General features: G+C 44.7%; 1 protein-coding gene across 11 annotated transcripts in view; it reads left to right on the top strand.

The window, feature by feature from the left end:
- The window catches only part of LOC135371405 (piggyBac transposable element-derived protein 3-like), a 140239-nt gene that overhangs the window by 29021 nt on the left and 91900 nt on the right, over positions 1 to 19318 (top strand). Inside the window, exons 10-12 of one of the 11 annotated variants that reach the window (XM_064605469.1) lie at positions 9436 to 9672; positions 14131 to 14336; positions 14501 to 14931. The exons of 9 other annotated variants lie outside the window; for them this stretch is intronic. In XM_064605469.1, the coding sequence (XP_064461539.1) occupies positions 9436 to 9672; positions 14131 to 14336; positions 14501 to 14914 (857 nt within the window). In that variant the 3' untranslated portion in view covers positions 14915 to 14931. Of the gene's footprint in view, positions 1 to 9435; positions 9673 to 14130; positions 14337 to 14500; positions 14932 to 19318 lie in introns of those variants that run through there. One more of the 11 variants, XM_064605470.1, reaches the window with a different exon arrangement.

Here is a 19318-nt window from a genome sequence, read left to right as displayed (position 1 = left end):
TTTGGTAGCATTTGATAAAACAATGCTGTTTCATCAACGTTGTAGACGTGCTCCGGGGGGGCGTATTTTTCTAGGATAGTAGTCAGGTGCTCTTCGAGCCACGATGCTGCCCCCGAGGCGTCAGCGGACGCAGCCTCACCACACAAAACCCTTGACACTATTGCGTGCCTCCTCTTGAACTTTTCCAGCCAACCGCTGCTAGCCTTAAAGTTATCGGAGCCGAGCATCTTCGCAAAATTTATAGCTTGACGCTGCACAATGGCTCCCGTAAGCGGAACCCCTTTCGCCAACATCTCCATAAACCACGCGAAGGTTGCCTTGTCTATGTCTTCATACGTTGCAAGCTTCAGTCTCTTCCGTGAAGTGCTGGTTCCCGAAGCAACAGCCGCAAAGATGCTGTCCTTGGATTTCAAAATCGTAGACAACGAATTCGCTGGAATGCCATACCTGGCAGCGACATCCTTCTTCCTTTCGCCGTTGGCCACAGCGTTGATGATTTCCACCTTCACGTCCATTGAAAGCGTCTTCCGCTTGCGCACGTTGCTAGCGTCTCCGGGAGCCATCTTACGATGTGGAGTAAGTCACACCAGAAAAAAGAATGCACGTGGGGGAGATGGGAGAGCAGGAGGAAGCAGGAGAGAGTGCAGCGCCCTTTCCTCCTCTGCTTTTGGCCTTGGATGATAAGAGGCGTCGTATTCGCGGTACAAAGGCGTGCTCTTGTTCTTTGTTCTCCGCGCGGGTGGCTTCGTAACATGGAGAGCTCGGGTCAAGTACCTTCGTTATACGGGTCACCTGAATACACTGCACCATATGGAAGCTAAACGCGGGCTTCAGGAAACTTCGCTACATGGAGAAATTCGTTGCATGGAGACTTCGTTACATCGAGGTTTAACTGTATAACAATTTGTCGTATGGCCAAAATTCATGTGAACGACTGCAGCGGTCTTATGAGGAACTGGTTTCTAAAATGAGCTGTCATATTTTTCTGTATTGAGAAAAATGTGCTTTTTTTTGTTGCTTCTAATCCAGTGATTGGATCAAAAACTTGGGGCTTCTCGAACACTTAGGGATTGTAACAGGCGACTCCTAGGAGGTGTTCAAAATTGTGTGAAGCTCTGCTCAGGTGTGAGGCAACTAGAAAATTTGACTTAGCTCAGTTTTTAACTATATGTGCGACTCAGAATATTCTAGAACAACGCAGCCGGCTTCACATACAATACTTTATTGTACTTATGCACTTCAGTGCCTACCAGCTACCTGCACCATAGTGGTCAAGATGATCGCTTTCCACGCTGAGACTGGGAGGTGACACGGGTTCGGATCCTGTCACCGGCTGTGCTGTCTGAGGCTTTCCGAAGACTTTCCAAATAAATGTCGGTGCAGTTCCCCCTGAAGTTGGCCCAGTATGCATACTAACTCCCTTTCCTTCTGTCCTCTCTCCATCTGTCCACATCTGTACGCCGCTCATAGCCACAGTTGCTTCGCGGTGCTAACATGGAATTAAAAAAAAGAAAAGAAACAGTGCTTGCAGGCTGACTTTTGTAAGCTTCGTAAGTCAGGCAAACCTGTTCTTTGGCATATGGTAGAGATTTGTCACATCCATAGTTTATTGGGCACTTGGTATTTCACAGTGGAATTCCTCTTTCGTGGCCTGTCCTTCCTTGGGTGATGCCTTTATCATCTCCAATACTTATTAGTATGGCCCAGAAGTTTAGGCTCTAAAAAACACCAAAATAGGCAGCAAAATGTGAGAATACGCACATTTAAAGGCTATGGTACAGTACAAGCTTTGACTTATGGTACATGTGTGCTGAAGTGGCCTAGAACCTTGCTGTATGGAATAATACTTTCAGTTCTCCACCCTCGATGATCTTGAAAGGCCATGAAACTGCAATTTTTGACAAAATATACACGAACCCAACCAAGGCATCGAAGGAGACCAAACGGGGGAGAATAACAAGATGAAAAAAGAGGCAACAACACGCAGAAACGAAAAGCAAAATGCAGCGCTCAACATGAGTACTCAACTCGCACTTTCACGCCTACAAAAAGGCTGCTATGCCATCTAAAAATGCTAAAAAGGGCCAAAATTCAAGCGAGTCGATAAAAAAGGCAGGAAGCCCCCAAAATGTTGAATTTAGGCATTTATAGGCAAATGCCTAAAATTCTGGGCCCAACTCTTAAATGGACCATGAAAGGATATTTGACAAACCCATGATCATCTTCAGTTTGTTCCTCTATATTAAAACATTCATCCTATGAAATGGGAAGTTGAAGCGAAAATATTCAATATTAACCATGACCGTGAACGGTGGTAGCAGCCGTTTTACCGTTTGAATGTTCGACCCGCCTACAAGGCGAACCCCCCGTGATGTCAATCATGACGGATGTTGCAGCTTCGTGGATGGTCGTTCACGAGCAAATTGCAAAATTTGCAAGCATTTGCAAACTTTACCATGTAGCTAACATTGTATCCAATTGTTGACACAGAATCTTACCAGAAGCATAATGTAGCTGTGGATTGTCAGCATTGTTACGTTTTCCTCTCTGTGCTTCTTCATCGTCAGAAAATGTCTCCGTCAGTGGCCTTTTTAGGAGCTGCTGCGTATGGAACAATTCCTAGACGCTGTGTGACTCACATAATCCCTTCCTCCATCACTGACAATTTTCATAAATTTCACCATGTTTCTACTGATATCACTGGCAAATATACAATGTCGTTGCTCTCCAAACTGAAACCATGCAGCCACGTGGTCCCGCGGGGTGTGTGCTCCCGGTCATCCAAAATTGGCTGAGAGGAGTGGACATTGATGATGTAAGCCCACTCCGTAGAGATGTATCCGGAGGTCACGCCCCGCTATTTTTTCGTGGTAACTGCGCCCCCGGTGCACTGACTGTGGTTAAAAGTCGATATGTGTATGATAGTGAGGGCTCGTGAGTGCCGTTTCTGGCAGAGTCCTCTGAATTCTCGAAAATCATTTCTTGGTCCTTCTTTCAAGTTTCAGAAGGAAGGCATCCTGCCTTGTCTTGCCACCATTACAATATCAGCAGAAATGAAATGTTCCTTTCATCCAAACTGCTGTTTTGCAAAACGTGCCGGCAGTGTGTTAGTAGCCCACCTTCCCTCCTTTGCCCATCGCCACAATGAAGATATTTCGTGATATTTTTCTGTCACGTTTCTGAATTTCTGTTCTGCTTCTTTGGGTCTACAGCGTTGCATGTGAAGGTACAAGACGCCCGTCAAGCTCGTTTGTGTTTCTGCACGCTTCTCATTTGCCGAAGTGACTTAGATTACATTGGAGCATTGGGCACGCAAAACTTAACTCATTTTTTTCAAACACGTTGTTTTTCAAGCTGTAATTTCTGGTCGACACAGACCACTTTCCGGCACTACAACCTTCTGAAATGTTAGCAAGGCCTCTGACACCACCTGTTAACCACCTAACCTAATTTTGACAGAAAATGACTTAGCTCATTTTGCTCTTCTATTGACGAGGGTTCACTATAGAGAAATAGGTTAGTCATTACTGAAGAGCTAGCTCCCGTGGCATAGTGGGTAGACCGCTATGACAGTTGTGACTGCTTTCCACAACGAGACTTTGGGGTGGCACGGGTTCAAAATCCTGCATTACCTATGCAGTCTGGGGATTTTCTGTCAGACTTTCCAGACGAAGGTCGGCACTGAAGTCGGTCCCTCACTCCTTCCTTTTGTTCCCTCTCCATCTGTCAACATCTGTACGCCACTCATAGCCACAGTTGCTTCACAGTGCTAACACGGAACTTCAAAAAGAGAAAACGGAACGCACGAGTTACTTTTCTCTGTTACTGAGAATGTTTCATATAACCAGGCTGCAAAGTTTTATTTAAAGTAAGTAAAACTTTTTTTATTATAACTGATGCCGTGTTCGCACAAATTCAAGACAACCCCGATTTGAAGACAATCCCCATTCTAAAACACCCAAAACAAGGAAAAAAACAAATTTTTGCCTTTGTGCTCACTGTTCCCTTTGTCAGAGCTCTTTTCTCTTTGTCCATGGAATGGGCCTTTCACATTCGCATCTTATCCTAGCGGCTGTCCAGCAAAACACAGTTGGCGTGCACCAAAGCATAGCCGACACCATATTGGCGCCATCTATTCAATATCTAAGGAACCCTCTTCAGCGCTATCAGAGAGCATGCGCAGAAGCATTGTGATAAAGGTCCACTGGAAATGCCTCAGTTCTTGAATGCACGGACGACAGTGTAGTAACTTATACAGGCCCTGCCCTAAACCTCCGTAACACCCCCTAAATGTTTGATGCCCCCACCCCTGCCCCCACGGTTTCCTTTCCTGTGTATTCCCTACAGGGATGTCTTTGGCTTTTCAGCTTTAGACACATGTCGGCAATGAACCATAAAGCTGCTATAACATAACTACTAATCACCCCTCGTAAACTCCCACTGAAGGTTCACGAGTCGATGAACAGTCCAAGGTTTTCTGTTGCTGGCCCAACCACCTCTGTACATTTGCTTCCAAAACTGAATGACAGAACAGATAGAAAAGGGAGGCAGACACACATGGCGAGTGCGTGAATGAATGCCAGCACTTGGCCAAAGTTTGTCTTGTGCTGTTTGGAAAGCTACCTTTCCCTTGTGCTCTTTCCTTTACCACTCCTTTCTCCATTCTTGTACCCTCTCGTTGCTTTCTCTTTGCTCATGGCAACACATGGCTCATGGCGTTGTTCTGAATGCAAGACAGCTCGGACTTTTCGCACTCTGTACTCTTAAAAAAAAAAGAAAAGAAGAAAAAAACCTTGGAGTCGTGCAGATATGATTTTCTGCACTGTATTTACTACGGCTGGGCAAATAGCAAAATTTTCATTGGGAATTAAATACGAATATTTTATACATACTACAAATATTTTTTTGCAGTTCCGAATTGAATCGAATAGTTGTTGAAGGCAGTTTGAATATCTAGAATAGCTAATTCTTTTCACAGTATGTCCATCAGCAAATAGCTACTGCTCATCCATAGCATTTTTCGTCAGAATATAAACAAAAAAGCAAAAAAGGAGGCTTCCCTACTTGAGGCTTTGACATGTGCATTATGTGGCCAGGATGAATTATGTTGACAGTAGGAGTCTGAAGATCCAATGCATTCTGCAGCAATGTGCATTCTCTAGTTTGGAAACTACAGGGTGTCTGCAGATAAACTCCAGTGGCTCTCACGTACATGTGCAAATGCCACTGGAACTTGTCTGCAGACACCCTGTACATCAGCTTACAAACTACTGTAAACTCTCGATAACCCAAACACCCACTATCTGGGTATTTTAGTTTGGCTTAAGGGAAGTTTTGACTTATCGAACCTGCCTCAAGTTTTGTTGAAAACTTCCCCCCAAAATGTTGCATTGGCCAGTAAGATGATTAATTTATCAATTAATTATTGCCTTGCAGTGTAATCTTTAGTTTCAAGCTTCAGTTGATTACAAAGTACATTTAATGTAAATCAGTGCTGGATGTGGCAGTACCTTCACAGCTTTGGAAGTAATCTGGTATTTTCTCTTGCTTTGTGTACATAACTCTGCTTAAAAGTCCCTGAACCATTTCTTGGGACTGCATAATTTCCCCACTTTCAGCCTCTAACTTGATATAGTTGTGCAAAACATCAAGAGTGGAACAAACTTCCTGCACTGAGGATTTTTTTCTTTCATGCTCCAATGTCTGAGGCATCTGGTCTTCATCCTGAGTGAAACAAACTTTGTCAAATAAGTCATCAAGGGATTCCTCAGTACACACATCCAAATTATCGTCTGATGTCACTTCCAACTTCGCCGCGTGTTGTGTGTCGTGGTCACATGCCTCTATCGCCCTAATTTACCCCTCCCTATACTATTGTCTATTAGTATGGGGCCTAACCAGTTCAACTAACTATAATAGAATTTATGCTCTGCAAAAGCGAGTACTAAGCCTCATCGCGAACACTTCAGATGTTGTACCAGCAACTTTTCAGCAATTAGCTATTTTACCAATACAACAGTTGTTCACATTAAAGCTGAGCGTACGTACATATACAACGTTTTACTCAGGTAGTGTATCAGTGCAATCTCCAAGTAGCCGATATTCACTCCGAAATCCGTATACGTTTACTCTTCCATTCAGCAGAACAAATTATGGCTCACAGACTACTAGGTACCTTGTCCCAAACTTTCTAAATAACTGGAGGCACCTTTTTGCGGCATTTTTGAATCGACGTGCCTATAAGAAAAAGTTAATGAATGAGCAGCTTATCAGTATCACTGATCAATGACTGAGGGTGCATTTTATTTTATGTTGACATTATCATGTTAGAAATATAACTGGGATAATGATGTATAATATGTACCACGATACCTACTATTGAATCTGTTGTGTATTATGTATTACTGTAAATGCCGCCATGACTGCTCTGTATAGGGTCAGGTACCTCGTCACGGTTTCTCCCTTTTGTACCTGATCCTCGTTTCCAATGGAAATGAAATAAAGGGCATACATACATACATCTGGCTTGGCTCCGACTTTGGATGGGATTGTGTTTGCAATGAGTCGGTCCACTTATCCCCTTGAATCAATATGGTGGCTGCGTTCGCGTTTTTGATGGTTTTGCACAAATTTCTATTCCGTCCCCATTTGCATTGCTTAATTTGTTTCACGCTGACTGGTTGCTTCATTTGTTTCACAACACATGGTATTGGTGCACTATTATCCCGATCCCGCTCCCCTGTCCCGCCTCTCGCCTGACCTCATTGTGGCTCGGATATTCCAATCTAAGACGACCACTGACTTTGGAACACAGGATTTTGGAAAGAAAGGTCGTCTTAGATTCGAGAAAATACGGTATGTCTTGTTACCAGCAAAGTGGCCTAGGCAATCACCTAGGAAAAGTCAAGAACAACAAGCACAAAGAATGCCTAGAATAACTACCTTGCAGTACACCACAATGAACTTGATATCTCTTCACTGCAGCACTACAACGTTGAGCTTCCATACACAGCCAGCCCTTCAATATTTTTGTGTTCTTCGGTCATTCGTATTATGCCCGGCAGGAAATTGTCTAGGGTTCCACTCCATCAACACTGGCCTTGTTAAATGGACCCCAGGGTGATCTTTCATGAGGTCAGCAGCTCTTGCAGATTGCCCCTGCTTGTTCCAGAGTGTGAACCATTTCTGTTTGGGATATCTTCTTACATTCAGGATCCGCCTCAGCCGTGCAGCGCTAGTTGTGGTAACTAGGTGTAAGGTGTGTGTGTAAGGCATAACATTGGTGCAGCGGCAGCGAGAATCTCCTGTGTCCAGCACAACATAAATTTCTATGTTCTCTGTATCCCAGTCCTCAAGTTCATCCTCTGTGTTGCTTTCAAAGCGGCTGCACACAGAAAAGAGAAATTCATGTTATTCTAAAGCAAAACAACCCTTGAATGCCCTCACCCTCACGGTGAGGGTGAGGGTGAAGGCATTCATGAGGCCTTCATGAGTGAGTTCGTCCAGCTATGGACATGAGACAGTGTCAGTGTGTATTGTGTAGGTGACACAGCTGTCACATTGCACTGACAGACACAAACAAACTGGTGGTGTCAAAATGTCGCTTCAGTGTGACTGGATTAGACGACGTAACCTGGAGACAAGCAGCGTCCGATGACACATTGTCAGTTGTTTGATCCTTGCTCAAAACATATCGCCGCCAAAGATACCCACTGCGCGAAAAATGTTTTTAATTTTCGTATTTTACATTTTTGCGGGTGCTACGAATAATCGTTTGGCACTTGCGCTTCCTCTGTAGCCTATGTGGCCTGGGAAATGTGGTAGCCATGACAACCAATTTTCAGAAAGTTTGTGCGGCTCCCCACTTTGTTTCACCAAGCTTTGGACTGCACGATAGAAGACTAAAGTCTTTTGAATGGAGCTGCTCTTTTTTTATTCATAGGTGGAACCTGTGATTTCCAAACGGCATAGTTTGATGTCTCGAATATCGTTACGACTGTGGAACAGCTCAATGGAGACAGCCAATCACATAATTTCAAGTCTGGAGATACAGTGAAACCCGCGTATAACGATATTGACGGTAATTGCGAATTCCATCGTTATACGGGGTACATCGTTATCCGCGGGTTTCCCATAGATGATCACTATCAAATGGGGAATAAATCCACAAAATATCAGGTGAAAATCGCCTTTATTGAAAGAAAAACGTGATCTTTGACTGCTTTGCGCCGCTTGTTTGCTTCACAATGTCATGCTCTAGAGATTCAAGTTGCGCTAAATAATGCACGGAGAGGCCGCGATCACTTACAAAGTCTTTCAATGCATCCACGGACCGAAGAGCGGTAGCGCACGACACAGAGGGCAAAGTCTCTTCGTTCTCTGATGCATTGCCGTCGGCGTTATCTCCGGCTGTACGAATCTCCGAAAGGATGGTCTCGTCACTCACTTCCTCAGTAGCCACCACGTCGTTGTCAACACTAACGTAGTCCTCCAAGGTTGTTGCGTCTGGCACAAGTTTCGAGTCCGTAGCCTGTTCCCAGAGCCCACGGATTTCTGCAGCAATGACCTCTGCTTCTACGTTGTCGAAGGCTTGCTCGAGCTCAACGTTGTCATCGGGGGGGGGGGGGGGGGGGGGGAATGAGGCCCCCCTTTAAGAAGCAGTTCCGAATGATTGATCGTTCGACCTGACACCACGCTGCGTAGACAAATTGCACCGCCGGTGGTCGTCGATGATTGCGATCTTTGTCTCCAAGGGTATCGCCTTGCGTTTGTTGCTGTTGGATGCCATATCCGACAGCAGTGAACACGGACTGACGAATAAGGAAACTGAAGCGCTTCCAAATGTGGACAGCTTCATGGCACGGGAAAACGAGGTTAGCTCCAAGAAAAGCACGGGAACAAAGGGACATAGCAAAAGGATGTAGGGCGGAATGTGCGTTCCGCAGGGCAAGGTGGGAGGGGAGGGGTCCCCCGAGCGGCACATGAGTCACCGAGGCGTCATTGTCAGGGTCAATGGCTTCGACCTTTAGCAAGTTCGAGGGCACGTGGCGTTCATTTACGATGGCCCGCGGCTCTTCACGCTTTTGGGGCGTTAAAAACGTGACAATGGAGTACTAGCGGCATCGCGTCTGGCATCGTTATTCGAGTAGACGAGAGCGCTGCCTTCATCGTTATGGGCGGGCGCATTTCCCACAGAACTAACGTAAATTTTGACGGTCGGAACGAAACTGATCGTTATGCGAGATATATCGTTATTCAGCGTATGGTTATTCGGGGGTTTTACTGTATGTGCACACACTTGGCTCACTTCTAATCATTCCTCTTTCTTTTGCCATGGCTTTCTCCAGCTATTGGCCTTGTACCTTTCTGAATTAAGGTCGGAAAGGGGTGGAACCTCCCAAACATCTGTTTCCATTTTAAAATGTTTCACTCTAGAACATAACCCAAATGGACTGCTTCAACACCTGAAAAAAGAGCGGATGAGCACTGCGGCAGTTGCAAGGTGCTCCCTCCTCTCTCCAGTCATGGATTTCACGCTGCAAGATGAAAAGTATTTGATTTCATTGATGGAAATGAAAACACTCCTGTGGAACGTGCAACACCCTAGCTATCACAGGAGAGAAATAAAAGAAAAAGCTTACAGTGAATTAGCTAAGCACCTGGGACGGAGCGGTAAGCTCGTCTTTTCATTATATTTCGCAGAAGCACGGTATCTTGAAACTGGCCCCTGTGTGCAACAACAGTGTCATCCTCAACAGCAGAACTGTTGAAGGCGATGCTGTCAGTGAAACGTAGCTGTAGATGTGGGGTTGCATGTGAAATATTTTAGTAGGTGAACATGAGGCACAGTTATGCATGGGGCAGAGTGTTAAATTGCCGATATCTGCCTCATTCAGGAACCTTAAAAAAGCTAAACTAACTGTCCGTCAAACTGTGTGCGTATCTCAGTAGCTGTGATGGGGCACAGTGTTATGGGAGCACATGAGGCACGATGAAGCAGTGTACTCGAGGGTGGTGAATGGTGCGGCTCACAAAGTCTGGTTTCTGACAGGAGACAATCCTGCGGGGTGTTACGAAGTTAGTTTTCTGAGGTGGACCAAGAAAAGACCAAATTCGTTTGTCGTTCCTAATATGGCTCTGCTAAATGGGAGCGATATTGTTGACGTTTTGCCTACCCCACGGTGCACTCCCGCCAGGAAACGGCTCGAGCCCTTCTACATGTTCGAAGGTGACTTTTGCATAAACTAATTTGTTGTATGCTCATGGTATCATGCTCCCCTCTAGTTGTAGCACACTGCTCGAGACTGGGGCACACAGTTACAAGAGTTAGCTTTTTTCTTTGTTTTTGCATTTGTCGGAGTATCTCTTAAATATAACGTTTATTTTGTATGACCAGTATAAAACAAGATTTGTTGAAAATCCAGTTGAGTTAAAAATGCAAAGTTTTCTTTCCCGTACAAAAATTTAGAAAATCGACAAACCTTTTCGTCTCACTGTGCCTCACGTTCCCCCTACCTTCCACTCTTCTCAACTTGTGGTATGCTTTGTCTGTACCTCCCACATGTACCTATGGTTTCCTCTTTCCGTTATTTTTCTTTTTCTTCTTATATCCTCTACTTAGGCTGTCTGGAAGGTTATAGTGTGAGGCCATATAAGCATATTTCTTTGAGCACTAAGTCATGGTCGCTGTGTCCTTTTCCTCTTACACAAACTTCAGTGTGAGCTGCTCACAAAAAGGTGGCTAGTTCCATCTCAAATCGAACAATCTGGTACACTTGGTGTCTCGAATGAACGGGAAAAGAATATCTGTTGAAGCTATCGGTGAGTTAGGAGAAATAAACGCTTTCCGGATTCTCTGCGCTGCGCGGTTCGGGAAATAGGCGAGGAGGAAAAAATGTATGCGCGCAGGTTTGAGAATTCCCTACAAGGCTATTTCCTGTCGCATGGTAGTAATTTCTTGACCTGGCTTTAGACCACTTAGGGCACAATAGGCTCTTGCGTTCGCAGTGCTGTGTCGATTTTTCTTTTTCTGAAAAAAAAAAATCAAAGTTTACTCAAAGCGCCGAAAAGCACCATATTCATTGCAACTTTGCAGATGATGTAAAAAACGGATAAGATTGAGCTTTATGCCATTTAATTTGTCATTCATGGGGCTATTGAATGATGTATAATTTGTTGCTCTACTCTGTCAGGAATGTAAGCGATATACCTTTTTAAGTAGCATCATACCACCGAAAAATGACGAATTTCGGAAGCCTTTATCTAAAGAACCCCACCAAAAATTTGCCTAGAACATTTTATATGTTGTAGGTAATTCCTTAGACTATGCACAGAAGAAAAATCAAAATTCGGACTTGATAGGTAGGCGCACTGCAAATTTTTTGCTAGCCCTATACGTGGAGCGCATTCAAGTGGTGGCACCGTCTCCCCCGTGGAGCAAAATCAAATTTTCCAAAGGGTCTTTCAACTTCTGTCTTCACATGAAAAGTAATTGCTATTATTTGAAACCATTTTGAGCATTAATAACAGTGTTGTAATCGGTGAATGTAGATTGTAGAGCAACCAGATGTGCTCACATTTTTTGGGGGGATGACACACATGCATTGCAAGTGCTGGGAGCCCGCGAAGAACAGAATGCTTTAGAATACTTTTGCATCTTTATAAGAGGTATATTTGTCCACGGTGATCATATCGAAGCATATTTACAGTACACAAAATAAAAACTACTGGACAGAGAAGCAGACAAGGTAACGAAGGTAAGAAGGTAACGTAATGCAGAGCATTCCGGGTGGATGAGAGTGCTCGTGTCATGAACTGCTTTAGGCTGTTGTAGGAGCCACTTTCCTTAGTGTTACTTTTGATAGGAGATTCTTGTCAGATTTTCTTGATAGGCTCTTCTCACGTTACATGCTAACTCACTGCAGTCCTGGCAGTTACTCCTGGATGTTCCTGGCAAGGCAACACGGAAAGTGGCCTCCAGTTTACGGACTGTCTTTCTGCCCATTTCTTCTCGTATTTCGGAGTGTTTCCGCTGTGCACATGCCTCCACCGACTTCCTTCTTGGCTTAAGCTGTGTGACGTTAATGACTTCAGATGTTTCTTCGACCACGTCAGGCAGGTGCACAAACGGCTCACCCTGTGAGCTTCCTTCAAATGTGGGCGACATTGCTGGGTGCTGTGATTCAGCCACCTTTGTTGTGAAGTACTTGAAGCAGCTTTTGCGCAGCTAGGCCATTTCTGTTATGCCTTGATCTGCTCGAACCACGTTCTTTATGGCAGCTACGTTGATCTCCGAAGCAAAGCGAAAGTCATTTGTCCGAAGCACTTTTTTTGTGTGTATGAGGCGGTAGTTAGTCAACACAATACACACGGTCAGCGCTGTAAAACGAAGAGGCCATTGAGGTTGGTGTGATGCCAGGACGACACAGTACAGTAATGCAGATGTCTTCACACACTCTGTATAAGGGCACTCCGTGCATTTCTCTAGTCGAGCATGATGCGAAACTTTGCACAAGGTGTCTTCCGGGAGTTAATCCGATTAGGAGCTTCCCGTGGTCGCAGCATGTTGAACCGAAGAACATATTGAACAGCGGTGTCAGTCGGGCTGTTTCGGCAAGGTTCACAAAGGGCACCATGAATTAGCCTCGAGTGTATGCATAAGACCACTACACAATGACACTTTCCTCAGTGCAATTTGCGCCGTCCAGGGTCATGGGGCCGTACGAAAGGGAATGTTTTTAAGAATGCTGTCACTGCGTCTCTCCTGACATAATGTGTACAGTAAATATGCTCACCCTGAACAGATATACCTCTTACAAAGATGTAAAAGCACTCTGTTCTTCGTGGGCTCCCAGCACTTGCAATGCATGTGTGACATCACGCAAAAAATGCGGGCACATCTGGTTGCTCCACAATCTACATTCAGCGATTACAACACTGTTATAAAGCATAAACACTCAGAACGGCTTAAAACGATAGCAATTACTTTTCATGTGAAGACAGAAGTTGAATGTCTCTTTGGAAAATTCGATTTTGCAAGACGCGGGACACGGTGCTACCACTTGAAGGCGCTCCGCATATAGGGCCGGCAGAAAATTCACAGTGCGCCTACCGATCAAGTCCGAATTCTGATTTTCCTGCTGTGTATAAGAGACTACCTATGACATATAAAAATTTTGAAGCAAGTTTTTGGTGGGGTTTTTCAGATACAGGCTTCCGAAATTCGTCATTTTTCGGAGGTATGGTGCTACTTGAAGAGGTATCGCTTACGCTCTTGATAGAGTAGAGTAACAAATTATATATAATTCGATAGCCCCATCAATGGCAAATTAAACGGCATAAAGCTCAATCTTATCAGTTTTGTACGTCGTCTGCAAAGTTGCAGTGAATACATATCGTGCTTTTCCGCTTTTTGAGTCAACTTTGATATTTTTTTGAAGAAAAACGAAAACCGACACAGTATTGCCAACGCAGGAGTCTATTGTGCCCTAAGTGGCCTAAAGCCAGATCAAGAAATTTCTACAATGCGACAAGAAATGGCCTTGTAGAGAACGCTCAAACCTTTGCGCGACGACATTGCCTTATGAGAGGTATTTTTTTTCCTCCTCTCCTATTTCCCGAACCACGCAGAGCAGAGAATTCGGAAAGTATTTATTTCTCCCAACTCACCAATGGCTTCAACATATTTTGTTTTCCCGTTCATTCGAGACATCAAGTGTACCGGATTGTTCGATTTGAGTTGGAACTAACCAGGTGTGTGATTTGCACCTCTCACAGCTTGTAATCAGTTACCAAGTACGTGAAGGCAGAGCACAGGTATATGATATCCATATTTTTATCAACAGCAAGTGGGCCACTGTATAAAACTTGCAATATTTTGGTAGGAGCTTCAAACATAGCTACATCAAAAATGCCTAGCATTATGCAACATTGTATGTTGTAGCTATATCCATGCCATGTGAAGCTCACATGATAGACCTTTGAATGCTACACCTATGTTAGGCTGCCCAGTGTGCAATAGAAATACTCATGATTCAACATTATTCCTACTACCTTATGTGAGCGTGACTTGTGTGTGCTTGGAAATTGCTGATGTGAGGACTTTGCATTCACGGCAGTTTTGCTTTGCAGTCACGGCAGTGAAAAGCAAGTGGAACAACTTGCGTTCTCAGTTCAGCAGAGAGCAGCGTAAAGTAAAGAAGTCTTCAAGGTCTGGTGTGGGTGCAGATGATGTCTACCGACCAAAGTGGGTGCACTATAAAGACCTGTTGTTCCTTGCCTCTGCTTGCAAGGAGCGCCAAAGCAAGTCAAACGTGACTCTTCCACCTGGAACTGAGGTGAGTGCTACATCCTAAAAGCTTTCAGCAGGGTATTGTATGTTAAGCTTACTGTCGGGGAGTAGGATGCAGCAACGTTTGGCAGTCACAGAAATAACAGCTTGAGAAACACACAAATAGACGTAATTCACATTTAATCCACATTTCATTATGTGTTCTTGCAGGGTACAACAAATGCCCTTAGTTCAACAGCAACCCAAGATGATAATATGGACGGTCCCTGTGAAGGTAGTGAAGGGAGACCTGCACAGTCAGACGAGAGCTCCAGCAATGGTGCAATGGCAACGGTGGTGGTTGGCAACGGCAACGGTGGTGGAAAACAGCAAAGGACCTTGGACAGCCTCCAGGCTGCTAAGCTAGATCTGCTGAGGGCAGTAGTCAGTAACCTGGCTCCATCATCAACAACAGATGAATGCGATACTTTTGGGGCAATGATGGCACACTGTGTAAGAGCTGTCCCACAAGGGAAACACAGAGCAATGGCCATGCTACTTGCTCCCCAAGCAGTAGTTAAATATTCCCTGTCATTAAATGGAGTGCACACACCAACAGCAGATATAGTGGATCCAATTGAATAAAGCATAACCATCATTACTGCCATTACTGGCTTTGCTTTCTCAAGGGTTTGAGCAAGGATCAAGTTAAAGCACTCACAAAGCAAGAAGCTTGAGGACACGGACTGGAAGTCAACTGTTCTATACCGTATATGCTCTCATATTAGACGCGCTCGCGTATAGAACGCACCCCCAACTTGAGCACCCAATTGTGGTCGCTTCCCCCCCCCCCCCCCCGCATAAGATGCACCCAGACTTTCGTATCATGGGCGGCTCTCGTACAGGAAAGCATGAGTCATGTCCCCTCCGTCCTCTCTCTCTCCTTTCGCCGCGCTGGCTGCGAGGAGGAGAACGGCACGTGGACGGAAAGACGAGCCAATGAGGTGAGGACTTGAGACATGAGGAGGAGAGTCCCTCTCTGGTTCCTCTCGCTCATTTGTGTTCGTTTCTGGTTTCTGTCGATAATGCTTGTGGACTTCGTGGCAGCGTGATACGTTCTGAACTTTTGGTTCTCCATGCGATGGAGAAGCGTGCAAACTACACATCGAAATTCAAGCTCATGGTAATCATGCACGCAGAGGAGCATGGAAATCGTGACGCTGCTCGAAGATTTTGCGTGAACGACACACAGGTGCGATATTGGAGAAAGCAAAAGGACAGCATCGTGGCGACAAAGAAGACACGCATGGCGTTCCGGGGTCCAAAAAGCAGCAAGTTTCCGGAAGTAGAAAGTTTTAAAGTGACTGGGATATCGTCCGCCCTGGACGGCATGGAGGACGATCTTGTCTGGGAGGGTCGTGACGGCGATAGCGACAGCGACAAAGAGAATGCGGAAAGCAACTCCGAGGACGATGACTATACTGACACGGTCCTCTGGCAATAAAATGCAAGTTTTGTGTACTATGATTGTCGAGTTCAATTTTTTCCCCCTCATATTAGACGCACCCCTTGGTCGCACCCCTTGGTTCACCCTCTTCTTTTGAGTAAAAAATGTGTGTTCTATGCGCGAGTAAGTACGGTATTTGTGAATGCTTTACACTCGGTGCAACGACAAGCCAAAAACAACAGGGCAAATATTCACGTACACACAGGATTAGTGTAACAGAAAAAGTAAGTTTAAGATGACATTTTGAGGCCTATTCGGGAACCAACATGAGACGAACAATATGGTATGTTATCAGAGTCCTGAGTCTTATTGCTTGGTTGTGACTCGTTGCTCTTCAATATGTACTATGTAACATGTACTACAGTAAAAGCTCGTTAATTAACACGTCGTTAATTCGAATTTCTGGATAATTTCAGCAAGTCATCATGGTCCCACCATGCTCTAATATACATCAGTGTATACTGTAGCCCGTTAATTGGTACTCGAATTGACTTCACTACGGATAATTTGAGCTGCGAGCCACAATCGAAAGACGAATGTTTTTCTCTGCTTTCCCCAGCTACCGCCCCCTCTGTACGGCTTGGCGTAGTGCCAAGCTCTCTCCTCCTTGCTCCCAATCAGCAGATGCCACCAAATTCCATATTCTCCTCTCCCCTTCTTTCAAGGAGGCCGTCCTTGTTTTTTTTTTTCGACATTTTTCTGGCGTTGCTGTCATCATTTCACGTGCACAACATTGGCTATTAGTTCACGAGGGAAGTAGTGGTTGAAGACGATCAAGGAGATGCTAGAAATCCTCTGTGAAGTCAGTACTGGCATCCTGAACAAGAATGAGACTGCAAAGAAGTTTGAAATACTGAAGAGTACGCTATCGACGGTCATCTGAAATCACAAACATATTGAAGGTGCCCGTGTATTGAAGACTTTCGCGTCCGAGAGAAAGAGGCTTTGGGCCCCAGAGCACCTGGATATGGAGGCCACCTTAATACTCTGGATCAAAGAAATACAAAGTCAAGATGTACCCCTCATCATTATGGCCAAGACAGTGGACTTCGCGCTGCACCTAGGTATCGAATTGTGAGAGCGTTGTGGTCAAGTATTGTTGTCACACTAAAAACATAATCACCTTATGCCCCTGTCACACAGGCTGAGTTAGTATCGCTTTAACCCTTTGTTGGACACTTAAACAGTGGTGTTCCTCTTATCACTTCTTCAATGCAGGCTCCAGTTACACAATGCAGTCATTTTCTCCCCAAAATTCTGTAGCTCCGTCTATGAGGGGTAATACGTAAAATGAGGAGCAGTTTCACTCTTCCATCAAAAGCTGGGGGGCATATTAGGGTGGATCTGCTTTTCGGTGTTCTCAGAGACTGTTGCATCGTTTCATGTGCCACTTTAGAAACCTTCGCATAGTGATAAGAAACGTCTGGTAAAGGAAATTTTCGTTTCTTGCACTGCGGTAATGACACAGAAAAAGCCTCCACTGGAATAATAGAATATTCGCTCATTTGTAGCGTCAGAACTCGTATTCTCGCTAGGGGGGATGTTTTGCGTGGCTGAAGTGTTAGCTTAGTTGGCCGGTGTACGCACATTGAACACAATTTGCAGTTGCAGTTTCCAATAATTGAACCACAATATAACGATTTTCTAAATGCTGGCTCTTCGTTTATGTTAAGCAGAGACATTTGTTAAATGGAACATGCCAAGTGAAAAAAATATGGTAGCCGCCACCATCTGTGCCGTGCGTACTGCAAAGCGCCATTTGTCATAAAACAGGTATCAAGCTACGGAGGGCACAAAATATCAAGTTTTATTCATCACATAACGCTAGGTAATATGTAATTTATGCACAATCCGTTGGAGCGTTTGTGACTTTCGTAACTCAGGATGGCCTCTACTGCTTTCTCCTGTGCGATTGTGTGTTTCTTGGTTGGTCCACTTGCACTCAAGATGGCTGACAAACGCACGAGAAGAAAATTCAGAAATAATGAGGGTACAGGGCTGTTTAATACCGAAAAGAACTTTGATTGGCAGCGGCATAATGCGGATTGTACCACAGTGGGCGTTAGTGGCGCAAACAAAAACAAATGAAAACCAGCATAAAACCGCGACCTACTGTCATCGGCATCAAGAAAAGCACATTAGGCTTCGCGAAGGGTCTGCGTCGCAATAACAGGTGCGAGGAAGTCCTTGGTGCGCCGGTTTCGAAATGGTGGTGGCGCACGTGTCTACACGCTCCATTTTTAAGACCAGAATTTTCGCCGTCTCCACTGCGCGGCCATTTTGTAGCGACCGTGGCGCCATCGTGCGAGTATTTCCTGCGGGGACTGCGGGCGCTTCGGTTCAGTCCATTCGCGAAGCTGTGCGTTCGTGAAATGAATCGTTGTTCGGGCGCCCCGTCGCCCTTACAGAAGCATAAGTGTATATTTTTTTGCATATGAGTTGCGTTTCATAAGACTTAGAAATAAAACAGAGCAAAAACTGAAGTCGGCAAAGGATTTGGCATCTAGTAAACTTCAGCGATAGCGCAGGCGCTACATGCATTTCCTAGCTTGTTGAACCATACATCGAACATAGTTACGTTCTCTATATGTATGTTTCTTCTATGTACATGTGGTGTAGTCTCAACGCAAAGTTTTTGCAGTGTGGCGCGAAAGACTATAACATTGCGGGTAGTATTCAATGGACTTTACAGAATTAAATAAGTACACGTGTGAAGCAAGGACCCCACACTCAAACAGTAATATCAACTGCATCATTATTTCCGATTGTCGTTAATAGTTCATGGCACAACAGGTCGTTAGCTCATAATGCCCCATACTTCGATTTTTTATGACGCTCTTCGCTGGAAAACAGCCCGCAGACCGACTGGCATAAAAGGTTACACTGACAAAAACGCTCAGCGGTAAATTAAAAAAAAATTTCTTATCACTAATCCGCAATATGGAATTTAAAACGCCTGCTAGCTCTGTTACGTTGCATGAACAAGATTTTCATAATTTCATTTTCCGGGTAGCTTACTCAAACTTGTTTATGCTGTGCACGACTAGGAATTTCGTGGTTTGCGATGAACGCCGGAAAGTTAGCTGTGGATCATCAGTTAAAATTTGCTTGAACTTTAAACAACAACTGTTACAGTAAGCTTAATTAGTGAAGGCATTGGCTGCTGTGTACACATTTTGCATTGAAATGTGTAATGAAACAGTCTTCGGGCTTAAAATAACGGTTTTCCGGACGCGACAAAATGAACGCGTTATTATACACCACAATTTCCTTTTGGGTGACTACGTAAAACAATGTGCATCAACATGACAGCGGTTCGAATTCCAGACGCCTCTCAAGCGCTGTGAGGACTCTGTGCAGCTGGTGTACATGCAATGCAATAGCCCTTTCGCCTTCATTCGTATTACAAATCCCGTGCATTTTGCTTGCGATTATTCTTCGTAAAACCACAGAACAGTGTCATGCAGAAAAACATATGTTGTTGATTCAGAATAATCCAGGCCGTTCGAAAATGCCACAAACCAACACCGCGCCTACGGTGA

This window comes from Ornithodoros turicata, unplaced genomic scaffold (genome assembly GCF_037126465.1).
Source record: "Ornithodoros turicata isolate Travis unplaced genomic scaffold, ASM3712646v1 Chromosome11, whole genome shotgun sequence".
NCBI lineage: Eukaryota > Metazoa > Arthropoda > Arachnida > Ixodida > Argasidae > Ornithodoros > Ornithodoros turicata.
The sequence above is the reverse complement of the archived record's forward strand: the minus strand, read 5'-3'. Positions and strand labels throughout refer to the sequence as shown.